Source organism: Calypte anna, chromosome 3 (assembly GCF_003957555.1).
Source record: "Calypte anna isolate BGI_N300 chromosome 3, bCalAnn1_v1.p, whole genome shotgun sequence".
Lineage (NCBI taxonomy): Eukaryota > Metazoa > Chordata > Aves > Apodiformes > Trochilidae > Calypte > Calypte anna.
This window is the reverse complement of record NC_044246.1, coordinates 6,752,142-6,776,598: the sequence shown is the minus strand read 5'-3', so window position 1 is coordinate 6,776,598 and position 24,457 is coordinate 6,752,142. Positions and strand designations below refer to the sequence as shown.

Genomic DNA, 24,457 nt, shown 5'->3' with positions numbered 1-24,457 from the left:
GATTTCAACTGTCTCAAGGAAGTCCTTAAGTTCTGGGTACACATCCAATGGGTTGATTTTGTTTTGGGTTTTTTTTGTAATCTTGATAGAGATCCACAGCCACAGTTATTTATCCTCAAGTGTACCTCCCAATGCTTTGCATTTCCTGGCAATGTCTGACTAAAAGTGTCTTGGAGGTTAAAGTAGCCTGGGTAACATCAAGCAGATCAGCTACCAGAGTCTGCAAATCATTTTCTTCAAGTCAATATCTAACTTTGGAGACAGATGCAGCTGTTTTTTTCCCCTCTCACCAATTCTCTATACAGTGACAACAGCTTTTGGAGAGGAAGGCACTACCCTTGCCCAGCAGTCAGCAGAGGAAGCAGGACAGAAGCCCTACTTTTTATCTCCTGCTCTCCTCAGCACAAAGAATATCTCACAATCTCTTCAGAGACAGCTATATTTTGTAAGAACCTCTCAAATTCCACTTTGCTTCTTTTTAGCCAAAGAATTAAGTGCCAGAGGATTCACAACAGATCCTAATCCAGTGCTCCTGGAAGCAGTGGGGTAGTTTTAAAGTGACTTCAAAAGGCATCAAGACAAAACAAGGTGCCAAATAGTGGTGTTTTCATGTGAATCAAAATAAAAGAAGAACAGCATGAGCAGGAGGGAGATGACACATAGGAAGGTGACTCATGACAGCCAGAGAACAGATCTGCTTGAGGTACCAGAGAGAAGACACCTTCACATCCATAAAGAGCCTGGGGAAAAGTCTAGGCATTCTCCTTCTTCCATGAAGATTACTCAGGTTTGATTATCAGGTCATCTCATTTGCTGCATTCATTACATTTATGCTGGACAATCACACAAGAGGTCCACAACAAATGGAAAGATTCAGTGTAAGAAGATTTCCAGGGAAGAGTTAGAAACCATTCAAAAGTCCACAAAAGGAGAACCAAAGGAAATACACAAATATTGTACTTGAGAGAAACTCTACTATTCAATTTCTGGGTTGTTCATTTTGTGTCTAATATTAGATCCTGGTAATAGCTATTGACTCTGAGAACTCATGAGGACAAAAGAATGGTTCACATGACTAAAGAAAAATCTGTTGTACATCAAACCTAAATTTGATAGTCAGACAAAGAAAAGAAGACAACTATTTAACAACCTAAACTGTAAGCACCTATCACTTTATAAATACAGTAGAAAACAGCAGACATGAGCATTTAAAAGGGGATTTTGTCCAAATCATCTGAACTCTCATTTATTGAAAAGAATCTCCTTAGTAGGGAGAAACAAGGAACATGCAATCCCTTAATTTCCCAGTGCTCCTATCACATATTCATCCCCTTAACCAAATTTGGAAAAAAATATTAGTTTCAGTATAAACAACAGTAGTGGATGAAATTGTTCTCAGGCATCACCGACTATTGGCTGTAAAACAGGACAAGCTTTAAAGGAAAGGCCCACAAGGACCTGAAAATCATTGGATATTTTCAGTTACATATATTTTATATATTACATAAAAATTAGTCCTCAGAAACTGGTGGAAAAAAGACAGTTTTGAAAAGACAACTACATTCAGACCCTGTTTTTATAAGCTCTTGTCCCCTTCAACTTGGTCATGGCTACACATGCCATGAGCATACTGCTCCATCATAACAAGAGGTCTCAAAATCCCAATCTGTAAAGAAAAAGGATGGGAGAATTTGGGTTGTTTATCTGGGAAAATGGTCAGGGCTACGGAGAAGAGTTGAATAAGATCAACATGGAAACAGGCTTTGAATATGTAAAAGGGAGCTCCATAGTTCACTGGGGTGAGAAGAAATAGAAGCAAATTTGAGTTAGAAGTCTCATAAATTAAAAAATGCTAGAATTAAAAGCCTACAAGCAGTAACAGTGGTATATAAGGGGCCTACAAAGGCTTCTGGCATCTTACCAGAAATTTGTGACAACAGTGTAAACACACAGCAAGCACAGTTCCACAAAACCTGAACTACATGAGTTTCAGACCTACTCAAATGATGTCCATATGACTGCATCAACCCTGCTGCATGGAAGCTGAATAAAAAGCCATTAGCAAAGAATCATTTCAATTTTTGTCATGCCATGCTACAAAAAAGTTCCAGCTCAAAGGACTCTCTTGCCTCTTCCTCTGTGCTGCCTCGTTCAGCTCTCCTTTCCTCTCTTTCTTTTTCCATGTAGGGAATAAGATGCCCAACTGCTTTCTTCATAACTCGAGCAGACTTTATCACCTGCACAGGTAAACAGAGAACGGGAAGGGGAATAAGGAATAAAGATCAGGTATAGGAATAGTCTCTAATTTCTCTTAGGCTTTCTTTTATACCAAATCAAACAATACACTTAGTTATATTAAAAACTTCATTTGCAAACCCAGATTCCAGCTTTGCAGAGTGTTCTGTGGTACCAGGCTGGCCCACCTGGATTAAGGCTCTACACATACCAGGTACTTTCACAGTGCAACCACTTGGACCACTCACAACAGAACTGGAAGTTACAAACAGAGCCAGGATTGGAAAATTCTACACACAGAAATTTTAATTTAGATCTTTCTTCTCGTTTTATTTTGTGGGCCCACGATTAAAACTGCATTTCAATAAAGCAAAAACCCCCAAGAAGATAGGAAAAAAAACATGTAAAACTACATAAAGTAACTCAAGGTTGAAAGCAAATAAAAATTAGGGCTGCTTTTTAGCAGCACCTGAATTTTTACAATTTGTGTGCTATACCTGAAAAAACAGCCAGCACAGAATGTTTTGGCTGCAGTTTACAATGCTAAATTTTTCAAACAAGCATAATGTAGAAAATCATTTTCCCATTACCTGAGGCAAAAACATCTTTCCAGCACCAAAAAGATCACCAACAATTTTCATACCATTCATCAAAGGCCCTTCGATTACATTTAGAGGTCTAGGATATTTTTCCTGATTTAATCTTGCTTCTTCTGTATCTTCAGTGACATACTTCTCAATGCCCTAGCAAAAAAAGAGAAACTTTTATCTTGCTAGAAATACAGCTTATATTTAATTGCCCTCTCCCCTAACAAATACAATCAAAGTAGAAACAGATACTTTAGATACTGATAGTCTTTAAGACTACCTCAAATGTGTATTTCAAATATGGCTTTTTTTGAAAAAAAACCAATCTAATTCCTAGGGTTAAGTATCTAGGGATATAAAGTTACTCAAAACAAGAGTCCCCAGCACTGACAGGTTTATTTGTTTTTCTCAACAATATCATTAGAAAAAGAGTCAAAGACTGCTTCTTCAGCACAAGTGCTGCTCAGTGAACTACTGTTAAAGGACAAAAAAAAACCCAGGAAAGCAAAAGCACAATGTTAGAAAGTAAAAGCAGCATGCTACTACTAGTAGTAACAGAATAAAATATTAAGGATCAAAGACTTCATTCTGTGAAGTTTCAAGACGAATTACCACCATTTTCTCTGTTATTAAATTTTAAAAATGTATTAATTCAATACATTGTTTATTATTAGTAGCTTTTAAAAGAACAGCAGCTGAAGAATTTTTAAAGTCTAGGGTGTCCCTTCAAGTCTGAGCTGAGATGATATCTCTGAGACTTGATGGTAGGACAATTTTTTGCAGAGATTCACCTTGATGAGAGCATATTCCAGCCTTTCCTCCACAGAGCTTTCCCGCCACTCATCAGTCTGTACAACTTTTTTTCCTCCCTGGGCGTGATTCTACAGAGGAAAGACATCTGTAGGAGCTTGCAACCATAAGTAGTACAACTACAGAGACAACTTTTAGAGAAGTGAAGATAATTTCAAGTACTGACTCATAAAATAATAATAGATTATTCAAAAGGGTTTTTTATATGCGCACAAATCGTACTGCAAACACCTGTGATAAATTACAGACACTTAGGAGGTATGCACCCCAAAGAGTAGATACCTCAGTTAAGATGTAAACAAAACACAGACAAATTAAAATAATAATAACAATAATTAATAACAATAATAATAACAACAATAATAATAACAATAATAATAATAACAATAATAATAGGAGGGAGCAGTTTAATAATTTTCACATTCTTCAAATGATGAAATAACTAATTCTAAGGGTTTTACTTCTGGGAACATAATTTAAATTGATTCCTGGCCCACACACTACACTTCATTTAAAAATTCTAATTAATTTGGCACTAATTCAGTTTCTGCTGGATTGGGTTATGTTACTCCATATCACAAATGTGTTTGCAAGCAGGCAGCCTACAGAACTATTGTCTCTCATGCACATAAACTGTCCCAAACCCTCACATGCTCTCTTTGCCGTATGCTCACACTCCCCTTTCCTATGAAAGCAGAGGCCAAAAGAGCCTCACAATGCAAGAAAGCTCCTAAGCACCCACCCCAGGAAGGCTCCTGGAAGAGCAGGATCTTTCAAAGCACCTAAAGAACAGGGTTCACATTTTATTCTATATTATTAATTCAACCACTTGTAGCATAATTTGTAACTTCTAACACCCACTGTTAGCTTGACATGAAGTTTATAGGCCGTTCTACTTATCATCAGCAGGGAGGTGTTAAAACCCAGGTGATAAGCTCCTCTTCAAAGCTTAAAACTGCAAGTTACCTGAGCATAATGTAAAAGTTTCTCTGTTGCATCAGGATCTTTGTTCCAGATTAAATTCTCACACAGCTGTAGCAAGTCCTTCTGGATATCATCGTACACTGGCAGATTCCCAGCATTCACAATTCCCATGTCCATTCCATACTGAAATAAAGCCATATGGAATGTCAGACACAGCACTGCACACCTACAAAGTGCATACAGAAGCCAAAAGCACCTCATACCTTAATTGCATGGTAAAGGAACACCCCATGCATTGCTTCTCGGATGGCATCCATTCCTCGGAAGGAGAAAGACAGATTGGAAAGACCTCCACTTATCCTAGCTCCTGGAAGTGTTTCCTATAGGAATTGCACATAGTTGTTTAGTTTTTTAGAAAACTGCTTTCCAAAACAAAAACTTAAGCTCATAAAACAGTTAACCACTGAACTGTGGTGCATTGGTTTTGCTTCCTTTCCCTCTTCCCTGTTTCAGATCTCTTCAATTCCAGCCAGGAAGGCAGGATGATTTTAAGAAGGAAATCTGCAAGGTGCAGGAGTAGGAGTCCCCATGGGCTTTGAGATGAACTGGTGGGGAAAACAAATGGCTTGGCTGAGCAGAAAGCTTCGGTTGGAAGTAAGAGGGAAAAAAAAAGAAAGTTTAAGGCCTTTGGAAGAAAGGGGCAGGCAACCTAGGGAGACTACATAGATGTTGTTAGCTTATGCAGGAACAAAAAAAAAAAAAAAAGGGGGAATAGGATCTTCATCCTTCAGTGAATGAGGTGGGCAAACAAAGTGAAAAGGGATGAAAAAAAGGCCAAAGTACTCAATGCCTTCTTTGCCTCAGTCTTTACTAGGAAGATCAGTGGTTTTCTGGATACTCAGCCACCCTGGGCTGGAAGACAGGAGAGAGGAGCAGAATGAAGCGCCATAATCCAAGGGAAAATGCTTAATGAGCTATTACATCACTTAGATACCCAGGAAGAACAGAAACGCTGGTGAAGGGTCTGGAGAACAAGTCTTACAAGGAGCATCTGAGGGAACTGAGGTTTTGTTGTTTCTGCACAAAAATAGGCTGAGGTGAAACCTTATTCCTCTCTACAGCTACCTGAAAGGATATTGTAATAAGGTGGGTGTTGGTCTCCTCTCCCAGGTTACAAGCAATAGGACAAAAGTAATGGAAATGTTATCAATTTAAAAAGGCACCTTTCACATACCTTCAAAGAAGCCATTTTAGCTAGAACATGAATATGACTGATACCTCATGAAATTGATATTGTATTAGAGATAGTTCTGTGAATATATTTCAGTTCATTATTTTAAGTTCTTTTTCTGGAAATACAGCAATATTGAGGAACAGTTGGACTTCGTAGTAGTGGACTCTCTTGTTAATCTAAATTTGTCTGATTTTGCAACACTGTTTTGTTATTCTTGGGGTGGAGAATGTTGTCTTGTGTGGTGGTTTGGGTTTTTAATTTACCTCAGCAAAATACCACAAGTTAAAATAAGCCTACAACTCACTTTTATGGTTTTCGTAGCATTGATAAAATTTATGGCATACAGGTTGTGTTCCTCCATCCCAGTTCCTATGGTCAAAATATTAGGGTCGAATATTATATCATTTGGATTAAAGAGCACTTTTTCCACAAGGAGGTGATAAGCTCTGGAACAGATTGAAATCTTGGTTTCTGTGTCTGTTGCCTAGTGGAGAAAAATAATATACATGAAACTTAGAGACAGCAAAACAAATAAACTCCCCAGGAATAATTTATGGTTCCAATGACTCAAAACTGAAAATCTGGACATCATTAATATTAAAAGGATTATATACAAGAATTTAGTATTAAAAATATCACCACAGTTACACATGGAGTTTTGGTGCAACTCACTGAAATTCTGTTCCCCAAAACTTCATCATCCTATGCAAATTTTAATATGTGTTTTTTACATAACTAAATTAATTCACAAAAATTCCACTCTTATGCAAAACTCCATTTCTGAACTAAAAAATCTTTTATGATGGAAGAAAGACTTCAGCATGGTTGATTAGTAAGACACACACACTCTTGTGCTACCAGAGCTACACTTAGAACAGTACAGTACCTGGATTCCTCAAGTAAGTGAGCATCATAAGAAATGCTGCTATATCAGGAACAAAAGTATTGCAGGACAAGATAGACCTCTTTGAATCACTTCTGTCAATGAAACAAAACAACTTTGTCTTGCAGAAGAGAGCCTTGTACTCCAGAGGAAAAAGATCTTTTACAGGGACACTTACCTGCCCCACTTCATCAAAAGCCATGACAACCACAGCTGCTCCATACAACTTAATTTTCTTTGCTTTCTTCAAAAAGTCTTCCTCACCTTCCTTCAGACTGATGCTGTTTACAATGCATTTCCCCTGGCAACATTTCAGACCTGCCTCAATCACTGAAAAATTCGAGGAGTCAATGCATAGTGGCACCTGTAAATGACAGAGAAGTAAGCCAGGGGAATACATAAAAGCTAAGAGAGTTCCATGTGTTCTTTGTCCATTTGGAGATAAAACTGCACACATTAATCAGCATTTAAGAATAAAAAGTCTCCAGATGGTATTTGTAGATGCACTTAGCTTTAAATGCAAAATTCAGAGCAAATTTAAAACAATAGCTTCTATGGCAACCTCATGACATATCATACAGAGACCTCTCCCTGTATTGCTTTGTGTTTCTGAATTACAGACTCATTTTTAGAGAACACACTCTGCCAAAGCATCTTTTCCAACCATCCTATATCCACATCTATTTAAGTTTTGTGGAAAGCAATACCATTCATTAGGCAGTCAATATAGACTGTGGCTCATAACTTCTGCAAATGAATCTGCATTCAGCTTTTCTAACCAACCCAAAGGACTGGTATGTATTGATCTGAAATCATATAGAGAATGTTAAAACCTGCTTGCCCCAAAGGCCTTCCCTATTACAGTACCTTTTCTTCTTAGGGGACATATACACCTTACTTAAACTGGTTACTCAACAAATCAATATCAAAATCTTCTACAAGGCAATTTCCAACTTAAAAAAAAAATATACTTTATTGTACTTTGGAGTGCCTCAGTTACAACCTTTGCAATATCAGGTTCTGAAGAAATAAAGTTACAAAATCTTGTCATTGCAGCAGGGCCATCCAGCATCCCATCATCCATATTGATGTCAAGTACCTGGGCCCCCATCTCAACTTGCAATTTGGCTACACTCAGGGCTTCCTAAAGAAGAAAGTAAAAAACCAAAATGACAGTTAATACTATAAATCCTAGTCATTCCCAGGATAATTTCACTTCTTCAAAATAAGCACACAGCCAACCATTTGCAAATTATCTGAACACCCATGTCCCTTTGCTTTCCCATTTTGTCACTCTCCAGACTGAAGAGACAGAAAACAAAAAGATTTGTAGTTGCTCACAATCCCTAACACCCTGTAATCCCTTTATGTAACAGCTCTAACCTACTTCATGACTTCGAAGAACGTAACAGTCAGACTTCCTAAAAAACAAGTTAGGGATTTGATTTTTATTGTATCAAAAAGAAGAGCAGAGCACACTCTGGAGTAGTCTTGGCTCTCAAGAAATGACAATTTAGTATTTGTTTGAATGGTATAGTAACAATTTACATCAGTAAAGAATGAGCCCTCCAGGCTTTTGATTTCTGCCCTGTAGCTGTTTCAAGAAAACAATTATCTTCTAAGCAACATTTTATGTAGCAACTCTCATTTAGCAAGCTGGAACTAGTGATCAAAGTATAGAAAAATTAGATGCAACCATAATGCTAACCAGGGCTGGAGAAGGGAAGGAAAGGGAGTAAGAGCTGCACAGTGACACAGCCTATCAATGTTGGAAGGAGGGATTACACCCCCTTTCCTTCCTTCCTCCCCTAGATAAGAGCACAGACCAGGGCATTTTCTAAACCATCAGCAGCTGTGTAACTTAATTCCAAATGGAAACCTATGTGTCCCACAACACTTGCCAAAAAAAAACCAAAAAGAAAGCCCTTGTAACCCTTCTCACAAAATTATTATGAGCTGGTAAGCACAGTAACAAAAGATCATGAGAAGGTGAATTTTCCTTGCTTTCTTACACTTGTAATGTATAGAGTAGTGCTTTGTGCCAGCAAAACAAACAACTAATAACAGAGTGCAGTGAAGCAATGAAAAATCAGAGCATTAGGTATAAGGAGTATTGTTAAAATGTATACCTCATAGTTGCCTGCCATGATGAGTTTAGCAAACTTCCGTGACCCCGCAACATTGCAGCGTTCGCCAATATTAACAAAGTTGGTGTATGGCCCAATCCTGAATGGCTCCAGACCTTAAAAAGATATTTTTGAACATATTTGTAAAGACAGAAAAGAAAAAAAAAGAGAGACAAAACCCTTTTCTAAACTGTGAAATAGAGGTGTCTTTAAGAACGAGATGTGGACAAATCTAATGAGTAACTCGCAAAGAAATAAAATGATAAAACTGCCACCACACATGCTCAAAGGCTTCTGTCCTTCCTCAGTGAGGGTCAAAAATTTACTTGACCTGCAAGAAATAACAGCCAATTTGTTCAATATTAAACAATGTGAAGCTACAGTCCTTTAAGCATCCATGTGTATGTACACACACACACACACACACACACACACACACACACATCTTCTCTCAATTTTCAAGTACATTATCTCCTAACTTAACCACCACCAGAGAAGAAGCCCACTGAAATGACTGACAAGGTCAGCTCTCGACCACATTCCCAAATTCAAAGAAATGAGCCAAGAGAGAACCTTGGTAGCAGGAAACTCAGAGGCAAACTAACCTTACAGAAGAACAGAACAAGGTAATGCAAGAAATGACAGGACAGCCAGTATTTAATTTATGCTAAACTGATTTGACTTTTGGATTAAAATACCTCCAAAAAGAAGTACTGTTTTACTTGGATACATGTCCCAAAGGCTTAAAAAGCCTGGCTGAGAGACACACAGATCTAGACTTTGCTAAAACAAAAGGTGTTCCAGACCTGAATGAATTGCTGGAACACTGTCCCAATACAACTGGATTGACATCTGAGGCAACATAAGACAGCTGTCTCACAGCAGGTGAACAAGGATCTCATCCCAGGTCTGCCATCAGCTGCAGTCAAATTACCTGATGTCTCTCAGCTTAACTGTCTCCTGTTGCAAATTGAGGATAAGGATCCTCACCATTACAAAGTGACTGAGACTTACACACTAAATATGCTTGGTTACATCATACAAGGTTGTAATGAAACGCTCCATTAACCCTTTGGCCCAAGCAGTAAAAGTTAAATCTGGTTACACATCTATAGACTTGCTGGATTCAGGCTTAATCAGAAACTCATAGGGCTGCTCTGATCAGCAGAAGCCAGCAAATAAATTTATAAAGGAAGACTGCATGAGTTATAAAGCTCAGACTGTCACATTCTATTTTACCTGACAGCAGCATGTATCCTTGAGAGAGAGAGGGTGGAACACGAGGCTTACAGAACTTCACAGCTTCAGCAATTTTCCTGAGTTACAGAAAGAGGAAAGTAAAGAGTAAAGTTTACAGTTCCAATTAGTGTTAAACCACTCCAGACAAGACACAAGCAGAACATCCTAGACATACAGCTGCATCTCCAATTTAGCCCTGTTTTAGAAAAGACTAATTAGCTACTATCAGTTTGTGTGGCCAAAGGCAAAAACACACTCCCAGAAGATCCTATGGCAGGTACTTAGAGGGATTGTACAGAGCTGGAGATTTATCAAACACAAAATGCAAGATACTATAGCAATGATGAATATCTTGATGAATATCAGAACCAGTCCTCAACAACAATGACTTAAGGGTCATGATTTGCTGAGCTGAGCAATTGCTGATTGAAGTAAAAGAACCCAAGGAACAAGCATTGCACTGAAACTTGTTTCTCAGAGTCTGGAATGACCTTCTCTTTGCTCCAGTTAGGAGAGACAGATGGTGTCATTCATGTACCCCCTCTTCCCAGTTTGCATTGGAGTAACAATGAATCACAAGGACCCCTTCTCTTTCACTCAGGTGAAAAAGGGAGGTTTTCCCACTGACCTACTTCTAGGTATAAAGATATGAAACACTCCTTCAGACTGGTCAGGAGTAGCACCAGATGTGCAACATTCCCAGGTCTCCCATTTAGATATCTTTCTCCCACACTTCCACACTCTCTTTCCTTTTACCATCAAAGGAAATCTTAAGCTTTGCCTTGTGGCTAAGAAAGCCAGAAAGAACATACAACATAACAGAGCAGAGATGGGGAGTCAATTCTATCCATTGGTAAAGAGGGAGGAGTAATTACAAAACTGCTTTAGATGACAAAACAGAACAAGAATCCTTGTTCAAATCATCCCTCTACATAATCTTCCCAACACACATGGTTATGAAAGCCAGCTTATTTCTACTGCTGCTATTGGCATTCAAGTGATCCATCTCTTCAGGAAATTCTAAGACAAGCAATGGAATATTGTTCCACTGAAGCAGCACTTAATTTACTTCCCAGTGTACTTAAAGTTGTAACTCATGAGATACCTGATGTGTGCTGGTGTGGTACCACAGCAACCTCCAACTATGTTGACCAAACCATCCAAAGCAAAATCCTGCAAAAGTGAGGGAAAGATAATTTTGACTCAAGTTAATAATGGTATATTTTATGTGCATACATACATATGTGCAGATATATATTCTTGGTAAATATATCTATTTTCTTCTCTGTATGTTAAGCAATTCAGGGGGATTACAAGAAAAACATTAAATTAAAGCACCAGTACTATTTCTTCCCTTTAGGATTTTTTGAGATGTGGATTCCCAAGGCCAACCAGCCAATCATTTGACACTGGCCTATTTTATACCAAAGGCCAGATGGAAGCTTGGGTGAGTATCAAGGATTAGTTATACTGTATCACAAACAGGAATTATCATGCAGCAGACAGCATGGTTTTGCTGACACACTGAAGCTCCATCCAGACAGTTCTGTCTTAGACAGATCAAGTGGCACATGGAAGAACACCCTACACTGCAACACCACCACCATCAGTAGTTTCTATACACACAACTCTGTAAACTTCTGCCAATTCATAAAAACTGCTCAGGCTTTTCAGAAATTCCCAAATATAAAAGTAAGGACATAGGAGTACAAAAGAACATCCACAGATCAAGATGCATGAAAACTGCTTAGTGTGGAAATAAAAGTAATGAAGGTTTTCAGAGTTTCCTGAACAGTTTTGCCTGCCCTTGAATTTCAAAAGCATTATTGTTCAGCAAAGTGTCTACAAACAATTTAAATAACACAGATCCATCTGAGGAAAAAAAAAAAATCAAAAACACACCAAAGCACTGTAATAAATACACATAAGAAGAGAATTCTTCTCTTCTAGTACACCAGATATGACACTTTCAAGAGACATATTTCATACCTTTAGGTGTTTGGCAGTCACTTCTGGAGTTTCATCATAACCACCAAAAGCATTGGGAAGACCTTGAAACATAATTTTTCTAGTATTACAACTTGCCTGAAGCCCACAAGAACGGAACTAAATTTTATAAAAGACATAGTTAAAGTAGCTACACTTGTATGAGGAAAAAAATGCCTCATCAACCACACAACAAAATACTCTGGGTTCACTGTCAGAACTAGCAGCAGTTCCTTTCTGTAGTTTAAATATCATTAACCTCTTTTTAATAATAAAACCAATCACATTTTCAAGCTAATTCAACTTTATTATTCTTACTAATGAGATGGAATGGCTTAGTTACATTTCATCTGCCTGTAAGCACAGAACACAATCCCAAACAGACCTGCATTGGGGTAACAGATGATGTAGGCTGATGTACATTTTCCAATTGCCTCAATGAATGGTCGCATCTCAACTGCCCCTAATGCACAATTTAAGCCAATGCTGGAAAATAAATTTTCAAAAATTATTTTGAGCTTAAAACACCTTTTACATAGAAAACAGATAAATGTGAGTGCTGGCAACTGCTAACTTGCAATCATCTACAACAAAACCAACCTGATCTCCAATTTCTTTTATCATCATCATCTATACAGCAAGACTGTGCAAAAGGAGAACCCTCAGGTGGAAGAAAAGCCCAAGAGAGACAGGGACTGAACTGAACTGAACTGGGCAGAGTACATCAAGATTTCCTTTGAAAATCCAGGAGGAAAAGTGGCAGCATTTTGACAGCAACTGCAGCAACACGACAGCTCTGTATTTTCTAGGTGAGAGAGAGAACAAGAGGAATGAGAATGACAGATTGGAAAGGAGCCTTGTGCTACAAGAACTATGAAAAGGGTTGAAAGAGTAAGACCTGCTTTAAGCCCCTACCTGATAATTTGAAAATTACACATAAATTATGTGAAACTTGCAAGAAACCAAGTGCCTCCCACAAGATGCCTCATGGCAACACCAAGCTTGGGCAACTGGCTCTGCTACATCTGAGTAACCTAAACAGCACTATAGCAGAAGTATTTTTGCATGAATAAATCTCTCAGACAATTTCACCAGTATAAAAGGTACAACCGTGTTTCCTTTCATTCAGTAACAGATCCATAAATGTGATTTGCATTTAAAATGTCTACATCAATCTTAGAAATGGAAATTTCTCTTTCAGAAAGTACATGAGATCTTAACATTTCCTGATCTCTGCATCAGAAAACCACCTTAGGAGCAAAACTTGAAAGGTGTTAACAGTGCTGCTCTAAGAGGAAGATGGAAAAAAGCTTTCTCCTCTCCTGGAATAATGGTCTCACAGAGGATGCAAGCTAATCCACTGAGACAGGAATGGATAACAGCCAGATCTCCCAAATAACTGAGCCACAAAGTGTGCCTTACTGTTACGTCATCCAACTCACAAGCTTCCAGCTCACACTCCCCCCTTTTCATCTCTCTCCTCTGTTAGGAAGCTTCATCTCTCCCTTCCACATTTAATATCCAACTCTCTTTGGTTCTGAGGATAAACTCACCTGCAACTCTCTTTACCTCACCTTCCAGGGAGTTAATGGAAAAGCAGCCAGCACACTCACCGAACAAGCACTTCTTGATGTTCTGACTTGACTTAACTGAGTATTGGCCCTCCAGACTGCCTGAATGTTACCCACTACTGAGGCTACTGACAAATTAATTATGACACCATCCAAGTGTTACCTGTTTTAAACCTGCCAAGTCAAACTTGGCTCAGACACATACATTCATTCAGAAACAAAAAGTGGCCTCTGTGGCCAGTATCATCTCCCCTCAGCACTCAACAGTACCATGAAAGAAAACATTTGAGAAAAGCAAATTGTTATCCATACATTAAAAGCCAACAGCCTTGAACCAGACTTCTGGTACACTATCACTGCTACCCTAGTGTAACAACTATTACAGCCTCATCTTAAACATCACTTCACTCCCTTGCTCATTTCTTCACAGCAGTCACACAGCTTCTGTGAAAGCTGATGCTACAGAGTGCCCTTGGGACCAAATCAAACACCACACAGGAGCCTTGAACTTAGCATATGTCTTCTGAATGCTACGACAGTAGAAACAATCACAGGAGCTGAAACATGAAGGGAGCTCATGTCACATCTGAGCACCCCTCACATCAAGCAGCTTGCCACTCAGCTTTCAGCACTAACAGCACAGCTCACACGTTTCTCAGTTACCATCCTATAAATCAACCAGACACAAAGCACACTCCCTAGAGAGGATCCAAACCCAACTGACTTGAGAACACATCACCCTAAACAGGACATAAAAAAACCAAATGAAAGCAGGCAAACACACATAACCTGATCCCTAGGAAACTACTGCTGATCAGCTTTTACAGAACCTTAAAGCCACTCTGGCAACAAGAACAACGATAAATAGAATCTGCTCCCACAGCTAAAACCCTTCTGTCACTGTTTTGTACAGTAGCCTTTGTGAAAATGGGAAACAGGCTCTAAGCATTCGGATGGATAAGAGAGCTTTTATGAAATATGGTTTAATAAAGCCTTGATTTCTGCTCCAGTGCCCTTCTCTCCTCTTCAGAAGCAAGCCAGTTATGAGCAAGATTATCTGAGACAGACTCATGCCAAATGTGGATCACTAGGCTGTGATGCTGAGAGAAGGAGTCAACTACCACCCTGTTCCAAGAGGATCCATATGTTACTTCTAGAGCACCGTCTGGTCTGGGCATGTGGAGCCTCAAGGGCAGTCAGGAAAGCTGTGACTGCAGTCTTCTGCTTTTGTATCACTGAGCTGACAGATTGCCTGTTTTAACTGGAATTTTCTTGTAAAAACAAACAATAGCTCATCACAACATGCATGACATGCACTCCTAACAGTGAATTAAACGTTTTAAGTTAGACTATTTTAGGAAAAAAGACATCTATTTCCTGTGTAAATTTGTGTCTGAAAAGCCAACCTGAGAGAAGAAATGGTAAAGTGGAGGCAAAGAAGAACATAAAAATCAGAGGAATAGAAAAAAAGGGGACAGTATTCAAATTAACATGTGAAACATTGCATAATGTCCAAAATCTGCTATATTTGCACAAGTCTTAATCTTTTAAGTTTTTCAACTTACCTGCTTGAAAAGGAAAGAATGTTAGTAAATGGCAGCATCATGTCTCAAAAAAACAATGCAAATAAATGAGAAAAATGCTCAGAGAATATCTACATTTTTGTAGAAAGAACACTGGAATGAAATCTTGTAATTTGCTCTTTCAGGTCACCCTGAGACATTCTGGGCTGGCACTGTTTCATTCTATGAATGAGATATGTCCTGCTAAAAATTAGCTTCTTGCATCATCTGAGACAATAGGAGATTGCAAACTACAGTTTCTGATTTATTTCTTTTTAATGCTTTGTCAAAATGTTGATTTCAGTAGCTGATGCAAATGCAATACCCCAGATTATTTAGAGCAATATTTTAAAAATTCAGTGTTCTTCAGAAACATAGTTTCTACTAAGGAAACAACAGGGCACATTTGCTATACATGATTGCAAATGAACACAGCTACTACAGCTTCCATTTAGCTGCAAGCAAGAGGTTAAACAGAAAAGAATCACAATCTACAGACAATTTACTAAAAGAAAGATGCATTTCCTTACCAAAGTGGATTACTGTGGGAAACACTAATGACAAATGCCTCTCCTGTCTGGCCTGAAAGGGTACGCCCACTCTTGTCCACAATGGTTCCAGAAACCTAAGTATCAATTGAGCATTGAGAAAGAAGAATTAAATTAACAATAAAAACTAAAATCTAAATGGCTGAACAACTAGAAGTCAAAGCAGAGGGACCAGTACTCCACTCAAAGTGATGAGGCACAACCCAAACAGAAAAATTAAACCCATAACTCCCTCTAAACATTTAAATATTTTAGCTAGGGGTAAGGCAAACCTTTGGCCATTCTTCTTTCTTCCTCTCTCCACCCCCTTGGGAGGAGGTGGGGGGAGAAACAGAGAGGGAAGAGGAAAAAAAAAACAAAACCAAACCAAAACAGAAAAAAAACCCACTAAGAAAAACAAACATTCAGCAGCAAAGCAGTGTTAGTACCCCAGTACCACTCTGATGATGGCCTCTGAACCAAGCTGTAGCTGTTCAGGCAGCTTTCAGCAGTCACAGGTCCCCTCCCATCTTCCTCACCTCATTCTTTTTTTTATTTCAGGTCTCAGGTCTGGTTGTTTGGGGGGGGGAAGGGACATGTGGCTGGCCTTACAAACAAGTTACTCCTTTTGCTGCAAGGGAATATCACATGCTGCAAGTTCATGGTGGAGAGAGAAGTCTTAACCTGTATAGTCATCCACCTCTTGAGTATTATACAGAAAGATGTACACAGAATAAATAATGTCTTAATCCTAACTCAACTATAAAGTTGAGAATTCAGGAGTCTTTTGAATGAGCCAGGAAAGCCATCCCAATCCTAAAAATCTTTTTCCTGGAAGATGAGTTTAGAAAACCCCATGCAAGGTAAATTCATTATTTACTCTAAAACATGCTTTAATACTGATGCTACTTTCCTTTAAACTACTCAGACAAGGGAAGTGACCAGTGGAATCCTAGACAGACCTGTGCTAAGGGTTGCACTTCTCAACATAACTGAACTGGAAAGGGAGCAGAGAATGAGGCAGCCAAGATGACTGGCCCCTCTGTTGAGGATAATGAAATAAAAAGCCAACTCTACATAACCAGAGAACTCTCAATGCTAGTTTACTTAAATGATTAAAAAGTGAAAATTCACTGCTGATGAAATACAAAGTTGTGAACCCAAGAAAAATCCTAAGTAGTGACATCTCTAAAGTAGTCTTTACTGCTTGAGGACTTTATCTAAGTAAACCCAAGAAGTTTTACAGATGCTATTTCAAAGCTCACTAGCAGAAAAATAAAATGTGAGGAACTACAAAGAAAAAGACAGACAAGGCATAGGACATCACTAGGCTATCATACAAACCCCTAATGCTTTGCTGTATGCTATTCCAATTCCCCTCTGACTTAAGGAAGCAGAAACCAAAGAGGTAACACAAATAATGAATGAATGGTATGAAGCACTTAAGTAGACATGGACTCCTCAGGTTCTTACTACCCTTAAGAGAGCAAGCCTGAAAAAAAAATTATGATCAGACCTTTTCCTGTGGAAATAAACATAAGGAATACAGACTGGAGTGAAGTCATCCTTCAGTCTGCAAGTTGATAAGCTGGAGAGAGCTACCCGAGGCTGATTTCATAAAGCTCTTTCCCTAGGAGCTTTTCCTTTCACAATTACATGAAAAAAGTATGTTTCTGAGACACTTATTTCTTCATTCTGAAATGCTTTAATCAACTGCTATCTCAGCTAATTCACAAACCAAGCCTAAGTATATGAAAATATTAAGTCATATATACTTACAAATATGGGTCGGGGAACATAAACTTCCTCAAACAATGTCTGGAGTGCAAAAATAGCTGCCTACAGAAGAAAAAGTGTCAAGATATTAATGGATGTTTCAAGATTTCTTCAGTCTGTTGGAGGTTTTTTGTTTGTGAGGGCTCATTTGTTAGGGTTTTTTACCATTTCTGGTGGCTGTTTATGCAACTTGCTCCCCTCATATTGTCTGTTAGAACTTGCTACACTTGCTAAGGTTCTACCCTTGCCCCTAACATCTTCCAGATGTTCCAAAACACATTTTGGTAACAAGTAGAAAGGAACTTCCAAAAGCTGGTAGCCAGATAAAACCAAGACTGTTCCAAAACCCAAATCCCATTGGCATGTACTTCTCCCTCGTGTCTACAGCACAACCCCACCCCAAACATGGCTGTACGTAGTATTCTCAGCAGCCCTTCAGTGCCCTTGAATCTGATGAGACATGAAGTTTGTGAAGGATTCAAACCACTACAAATTTTAAAAGTAAGGACTCCAGTGACCCCTTGGAAGGTCCCTACTCCTTAGGGCAACAAACTCCCATGTGAACATGAGCTCAGCACCATGTTAAGGTCCTAGCCAAACCTCCACAATGAATGCTCAAATCTGCAAAGGACAAGTCATGCCACTGCACATGTTTATCAGCCTGTGACAAAAGGCTTAAGAAATGCTGTGTGCATATCCAGACAGACTTTTCCACAAAAAAGTGCAGAACAGTTGCAAGACAGCTCCACCAGCCATGCTGAACAATTACAAGATAAAGAAGGAGGTGTCAAAACCACATGAATTGTGGCCTATTTCAACATTTCATTCCTCCTGATTTACCCTGCTCAGTCTCCAATCCCCATTTGTCTTTTTTAAAGCTGGTGGCATAGTGTCAGAGTTAAAAAAAACCTGCATTTTTTTCAGGACTGTCTCACTAATCTTCCCATGCCTGCAAACAGACACACTGGACATTCCCCTCTCCAGTGTGTATCAACAAGCATCCTTTGGGCAGACATGTCCACTGAAAAACACAAACATCAGATGCATTTGCAGATGTTTTCCAATACAGCAGAGCTTCTGGGAATAGCAGGACAGATGGCTGAGACAGACAAAGATATAAATTGCACATGGTGAAAGGCAAAGGGAAATTCTGGAAAAAGTTGTTTTATCATTTAAAAAGAGCTGACAGCTCTTACAAGTACCATGTTGAATTTCCTGAAGTATTAAACCAAATACTTGTATTACTGTTTTTTCTAGGAGTCTCACCTTGGCATTGGCTGTATCAAATATGGTTTCCACTAACAAAATATCAACTCCTCCATCCAAGAGTCCTTTGGCTTGTTCCTTATAGGCTTCAACCAGCTCATCAAAAGCTGTAGAACAGGAATTATGTTAATTCCACTTGGAGGTATCTCCTTCAAGACCATGCCTAACATAATTTAATGCTTACAAATACTTACTTATGTTCCTGTAATCAGGTCTCTCTACAGATGGTGACACAGAAAGTGTCCTGTTTGTTGGACCCATGGCTCCAGCAACATATCTCCTAATTCCTAAACCAAGAAAAAGATGAAAAAAAGAAAAAACAAACAAACAAAAAACCCACACCACAACATAATTTACCTCTGGTTTTCCACTGACGGCCATGTCAGTGTAAAAAAAAAGGGTTACCAAGACATGCATATCATTCAGAAATAAGAACTATAAGAAACTCCTGACTCAAATCAAGAGTTTGATCAGCACAAGATTATCCAGCAAAGCTCACTTTTTTATTTCAACTCTATCCAACATGATGTTCAGTATACATATGAGACAGAACATGTACAGAAAAGTCAATTGGCTCACCTAAATTTTCTTCTCAGCATCACTTGTCTCTGACACAGGAAGTTTCATTCAATTACTTTAAATGCATAGCTCAGACCTGTCCTGCCATTTTTCACTAGATAACTGGATTTGAATACTCTGGCATGTGCTCATAAAAAAACCAAACACACTTTTTAAAAGTGTATCTCAAATCTTAGATTTTTATTACATACTACAAATCCCATCAGTGAGGTGTTATCTGGACAGCAGCAGCACTGTTAGCTTGGCATTTTGACACCAGAATACAAGTGGAAATTACTTTTCTTTGAAAGATAGCATTGTCTGTAGCAGCATAAATGAGCCAAGCTCCTCTCACACAAAGCCCAGAAGATAAACCACTGAACTTTTAATGATGATGGTCACATACCAAACACATTACAGTAGCTGATGAGTAAAGCCAAACCATGAGAGTTACAGTAAAAGTAACTGGTAATTCATATTAACCTACAATCAGCTATTCTAATTCTATAGTACTGTCCCAGCTGAATTTTTTTTTCTCTAGAACATATCTGGAGTGTCATATGGAGTGTCCCTGCTCACGTAGTCTAAAACAGGCAGGTATAGGACATAGAATCACGGAATTGTTTTGGTTGGAAAAGGCCTTGAATATCATCAAGTTCAGCCACTAACTCAGCACTGCCAAATCCCCCACTAAGCACCATATCTACAAGTCTGTTAAATACCTCCAGGGATGGTGACTCCACCACTGCCCTGGACAGCCTGTTCCAGTGCTGCACAACCCTCGTTAGACTTGTTCTCCAGACCCTTCACCAGCTTCACTGCCCTTTTTTTACAGCAGTAGCCATCCTGCAGAACACACTAAGGACCAGATCCTGCAGACACGTTGAAATGAGTGTGATGTGACCAGAGATGTGAAATCACTACTGTGCCTTAACTAATGAGTCTGCATGGCTGCAATATGTTCCCAGGATGTAAACCATCCAGCTATCCTCTAGTCAGCAACATTTCAAAGACTATAGCAAAACCACAAACGAATAAGAAATGAAAATAAACCTGGTTTACCTGTCTGAGCAGTAATATCATCTGCTGCTTTTCTGGCCACCTGTGCAGAGACTTTGTTTAACCGATACGCCTGGAACAATTACAGAAAATTACAGAGTAGCCTTTAGTTCAGTACAGCATAACTCATCCTCAGAGAAACACAACACTTCCATTCAGCAGCTTTCAATGCACTCTGAAGGCTCCCTAAGCCATACAAATAAACATAAACACTATTACAAAACTTCAAAAGGAGCAGCTCTATACATCTCAGGAAGAGAGTTACATGGCAGGTCCCATCCTACATGCACCCCAGCCTGCAGCTGCTAATCATACAATTTGAGTAGTGTATTTCCAGGTACTTCCTTTCACATATCTCTCAAACTGTCAAAACAACTTGTAACACTGAACAGGTATGACAAATACAAGCTTGATAGGACTTCTGTATGCACCAGCACAAACAACATGCAAATAACAGGAAAAAAGCAGTTTCATTGTGGCATTTGCTAAGTTGGAAAGACAGAAGCCAAACATCCCTGTTGAGAGAACTGAGACATTTTGGGACTGCTCAGACAAAATCTAGAATAAAAAGAAGCATGACCAGCAGGTCAAGGGAGGTGATTTCCCCCCTCTGCTCCACTCTGGTGTGTCACCACATGGAGTAATGTGTCCAACTCTGGTGTGCCCAACACAGGAAGCACATGGAGCTGTTGGGGTGACTGCAGAGGAGGGCCATGAAGATGATCAGAGGGCTGGAGCACCAGTCCTGTGAAGACAGACTGAGAGAGTTGGGGTTGCTCAGCATGGAGAAGAGAAGGCTCCAGGGAGACCTTACAGTGGACTGACAGTACCTGAGGGGGCCACAGGAAAGCTCAGAAGGGATTTTTGACAAGGGCATGGAGTGATAGGAGAAGGGGTATGGTTTTAAGATGAAAGAGGGTGCTATAGGAGCTTTCCAGTACCTGGGGGTCTTATAGGAAAGGTGGGGAGGGACTTCTTACAAGGCTATGTAGTGATAGGATCAGGGTAATGGTTTCAAACTGGAGGAGGGCAGATTTATGTCAGGTATTAGGAAAAAAATTTTCACTATCAGGGTGGTGAGACACTGGCACAGGCTGCCCTGGGAAGTTGAGGCTTCCCCATCCCTTGGGAGTGTTCAAGGACACATTAGGTGGGGCTTGGAGCAACCTGGGCTGGGGGCAGTGTCCCTGCCCATGCAGGAGGGATGGAACTGGATGAGCTTTAAGGTCCTTACCAACCCAAATCATGCTGATTCTGATCTATATGCCTGTGCCTTCATCAACAACAGGCACACACAGCAGGTACAATTGTGTACAATGGAAATGATCTACAATCCCATCATATGGGTCTAGAGACTGCATGCAGTCAATAAACACAATACCAACAGACTCTGGAACTCAGCTGATGTGGCCACAAAGACAAAAATCTCCATTAACATTTTAAGGTATAAATAGTTTAGCACTCTTACCAGATCCTCAAGGCCATAGTCTGCTTGTGCAACCCGGGTACTGCTGAAAGTGTTAGTTTCAATGATATCAGCACCTGACAGCAAGTACTCCTGCAAGACATGAAAGAATAAAAAGCTCCAAGACTTCCAGAACTCAGATCTGGAATGAAAGTCTCCAGCTATTTTGCCTCATTCATACGACAAAAGTCATCTCTTAACTCAAAATAGATTAAATGCTGAAGGCCTTACTCTTAGGCACACAGCTAAAGCAACAGTGTTCCATGGAACCAATTTCCAGAGTTTTAGCATCAGACACACTTCTAAACAAGTGACATTTATAGTCATCTCTGCCACTGAGTCCAACGCCTGCAGCACATTCTAGATTTGGGCCCAGGGACATGGTGGGACATAGTCCCATTGCCATCACCAAGTGAAGGCTGCTATGAGCAGAATCAGAAAGAGCACCAGGTGAACAGCAACAGAGGATTAAAAAATTTAGATATTCTGAAAGGAGCCAAGAAGCACAAGAGCATAATGGAACAGAACACAGGAGAATTATGTTTTGTGCAGATCACATCTCAAGTTTAACTAATGGCCCAGATTCACAAAATTATTAAGCCTTCTGCTCTTGGTTGTCTAATTCCCAAAGTAAAATGAAATCAATGCTAACTGAAAAACTTCTGAAGATTCTAGTCCATGTTTTCATGGCTCCTATCAGTTGTTCTCCTCTGTGACTAATTCTTTTTGATCAGGCTAACCCTTAGATGACCCCTGCATAGTCAAGCAAATTAGGGCATTTCAAGTGCTACTAAGTCAAAAATACAGTTGTAAACATGAAACAGAAACCACTCAGATTTTCCTGCAGGAAGTAGATGAGTTTAGCAGATTTGACATGGCAAACAAAGTCCTGATCCAAGTAACAGGAGAAAAGAATTAAATTTGCTTTAACATTTTTTTCTGCATACTAATATGCTTTCTTTCAGCTTCTCCTGGATACATATGGCACTACCTACAAACACCTATATGAAAATATATAAGTTCTTATGTGTACAGTAAGTAGAACCAAGCAATGAAATTTCTAAAAAATCATCTAGGCCAAAGAAAAATGTTAAACATGTATAGCTTTGTACCAACTTTTGCTTAGTTCAGATCTGCCACTTCGGCTTTACTGTCTACTAAAACAGAAGAAAATAGTGCACTTAAAGCAGGGAGATCATTTTTGCCTTGAAAAATACACCACCTCTCTTTACCACCGTGTCTTACTTTTCCATGCAAGTAATGTTTACTTCTCAAGATACTGAAATCCAACAGGGCCTTGGAGGGACAACAGAATGCTACTTGTTCGACTCAGTACATTGACTCTCAAGTCACATCACTACTGCTCTGCTAAACCTGCAAAATTCAACTGCTGAACCAGCTTACCTGATTAAAACCACAAGCTATTATAAATTCCAAGCTTCACAAACACTAAAGAAGAGTTGACAGCCTAGGGACCAAACTCAATCTACAAATATTTCCTCCAGAAATTCGTACAGGTCAAAGACTGATTCTTTGCAGCTTGTCATTCTTAAAATCCAAAGAGTGGCCATTAGAATATAAATATAAAAATACAGATTACATACCAAGTTTAACAAGCATAAGCTGATTATGATTCTAAGCAATGAAAAAAAAAGATCTTTTTAATAAATTACTGGAAAAATCCAGAACAAATATGAGGCTTCAACTGAAGAGCAATTAGTTGCAATGCTATTCAAACATTCCAATAATTACAGAAAAACCTATAAATACCTGCAACTCAAGAAATACAAGGCTTAGGAAGCTGTTTTTCAAAGTCTTAACTGAAGACAGGAAAATGATAAAATTTGTTTGCAAACTCCTAATTATCAGTCCTACACTATTTTACTCTCTGGGCCACACTTCAATACTCTAGGGAAAAAAAATCTGAATATGGAAGCACATCTACTAATTGGAAAACCCATATACACATTAACTAAGAAGAGGCCTGCTCCAGGCTGCCACATTTAACAGCACTTTAACACAATTATAGAAACATGCATCAAGAATTCAGATGTGTCCTACTTAAATGCATTAAAGGAGGAGAAAAGGAAAGAAAAATTAAATATATCAGAATCTACGATAAATACAAATGCATCACGAATGTAAGTATAAAAGGGATTTAAAAACAACACTGCCCTGGTAACATAAAGAACCATGACACAAACACTGTGCTCACACAACCAGAACAGTCAAATCTGTTCATTCTTTTTCCCATGGTTACCTAGCACTCTCTTCTCCATCCCCAAAAGACAGAGGAGAGCCAGCAGCCTGTGGCATGGAAAAGGGGAGGTCAGAGGTAAAATTCTCCTTCCTTACCTTATCAAGAGGAAGAAATCAGGACCACCTACCTTGTGTATGTCATAGATTATATCAGGTTGAGTTATACTGAGAAGGTCATTATTGCCTTTCAAAGGCCTGGAATGAGCTTTAAATTCCTGCCCTCTGAAATCCTCTTCTGAAAGGGCATGTTGCTGGATCATGGTACCCATGCCTCCATCTAAAACCATTATCCGTTCCTGCAGAACTGATTCAATTTCACCTTCCATGCTCCTCTGGGTATCTGCTGGAAGAAAATAAATCCAATATTAAGAAGCTCTGAAACTCCCCATC

At 39.2% G+C, this 24,457-nt stretch overlaps 1 protein-coding gene across 2 annotated transcripts in view; it reads right to left on the bottom strand.

The window, feature by feature from the left end:
- The window catches only part of MTR (5-methyltetrahydrofolate-homocysteine methyltransferase), a 49,325-nt gene that overhangs the window by 17,578 nt on the left and 7,290 nt on the right, over positions 1-24,457 (bottom strand). The window contains exons 2-21 of one of the 2 annotated variants that reach the window (XM_030448303.1): positions 24,196-24,410; positions 21,812-21,901; positions 20,347-20,416; positions 18,921-19,013; positions 18,727-18,833; positions 17,464-17,523; positions 15,688-15,782; positions 12,410-12,510; positions 12,028-12,089; positions 11,144-11,211; positions 10,039-10,115; positions 8,803-8,915; positions 7,677-7,817; positions 6,852-7,037; positions 6,095-6,274; positions 4,820-4,936; positions 4,599-4,739; positions 3,614-3,703; positions 2,826-2,978; positions 2,130-2,237 (exon numbers count right to left, since the gene is read on the bottom strand). In XM_030448303.1, coding sequence (XP_030304163.1) covers positions 2,130-2,237; positions 2,826-2,978; positions 3,614-3,703; positions 4,599-4,739; positions 4,820-4,936; positions 6,095-6,274; positions 6,852-7,037; positions 7,677-7,817; positions 8,803-8,915; positions 10,039-10,115; positions 11,144-11,211; positions 12,028-12,089; positions 12,410-12,510; positions 15,688-15,782; positions 17,464-17,523; positions 18,727-18,833; positions 18,921-19,013; positions 20,347-20,416; positions 21,812-21,901; positions 24,196-24,410 — 2,267 coding nt within the window. The remainder of the gene's footprint in view (positions 1-2,129; positions 2,238-2,825; positions 2,979-3,613; positions 3,704-4,598; positions 4,740-4,819; positions 4,937-6,094; positions 6,275-6,851; positions 7,038-7,676; positions 7,818-8,802; positions 8,916-10,038; positions 10,116-11,143; positions 11,212-12,027; positions 12,090-12,409; positions 12,511-15,687; positions 15,783-17,463; positions 17,524-18,726; positions 18,834-18,920; positions 19,014-20,346; positions 20,417-21,811; positions 21,902-24,195; positions 24,411-24,457) is intronic. The other variant, XM_008496497.2, reaches the window with a different exon arrangement.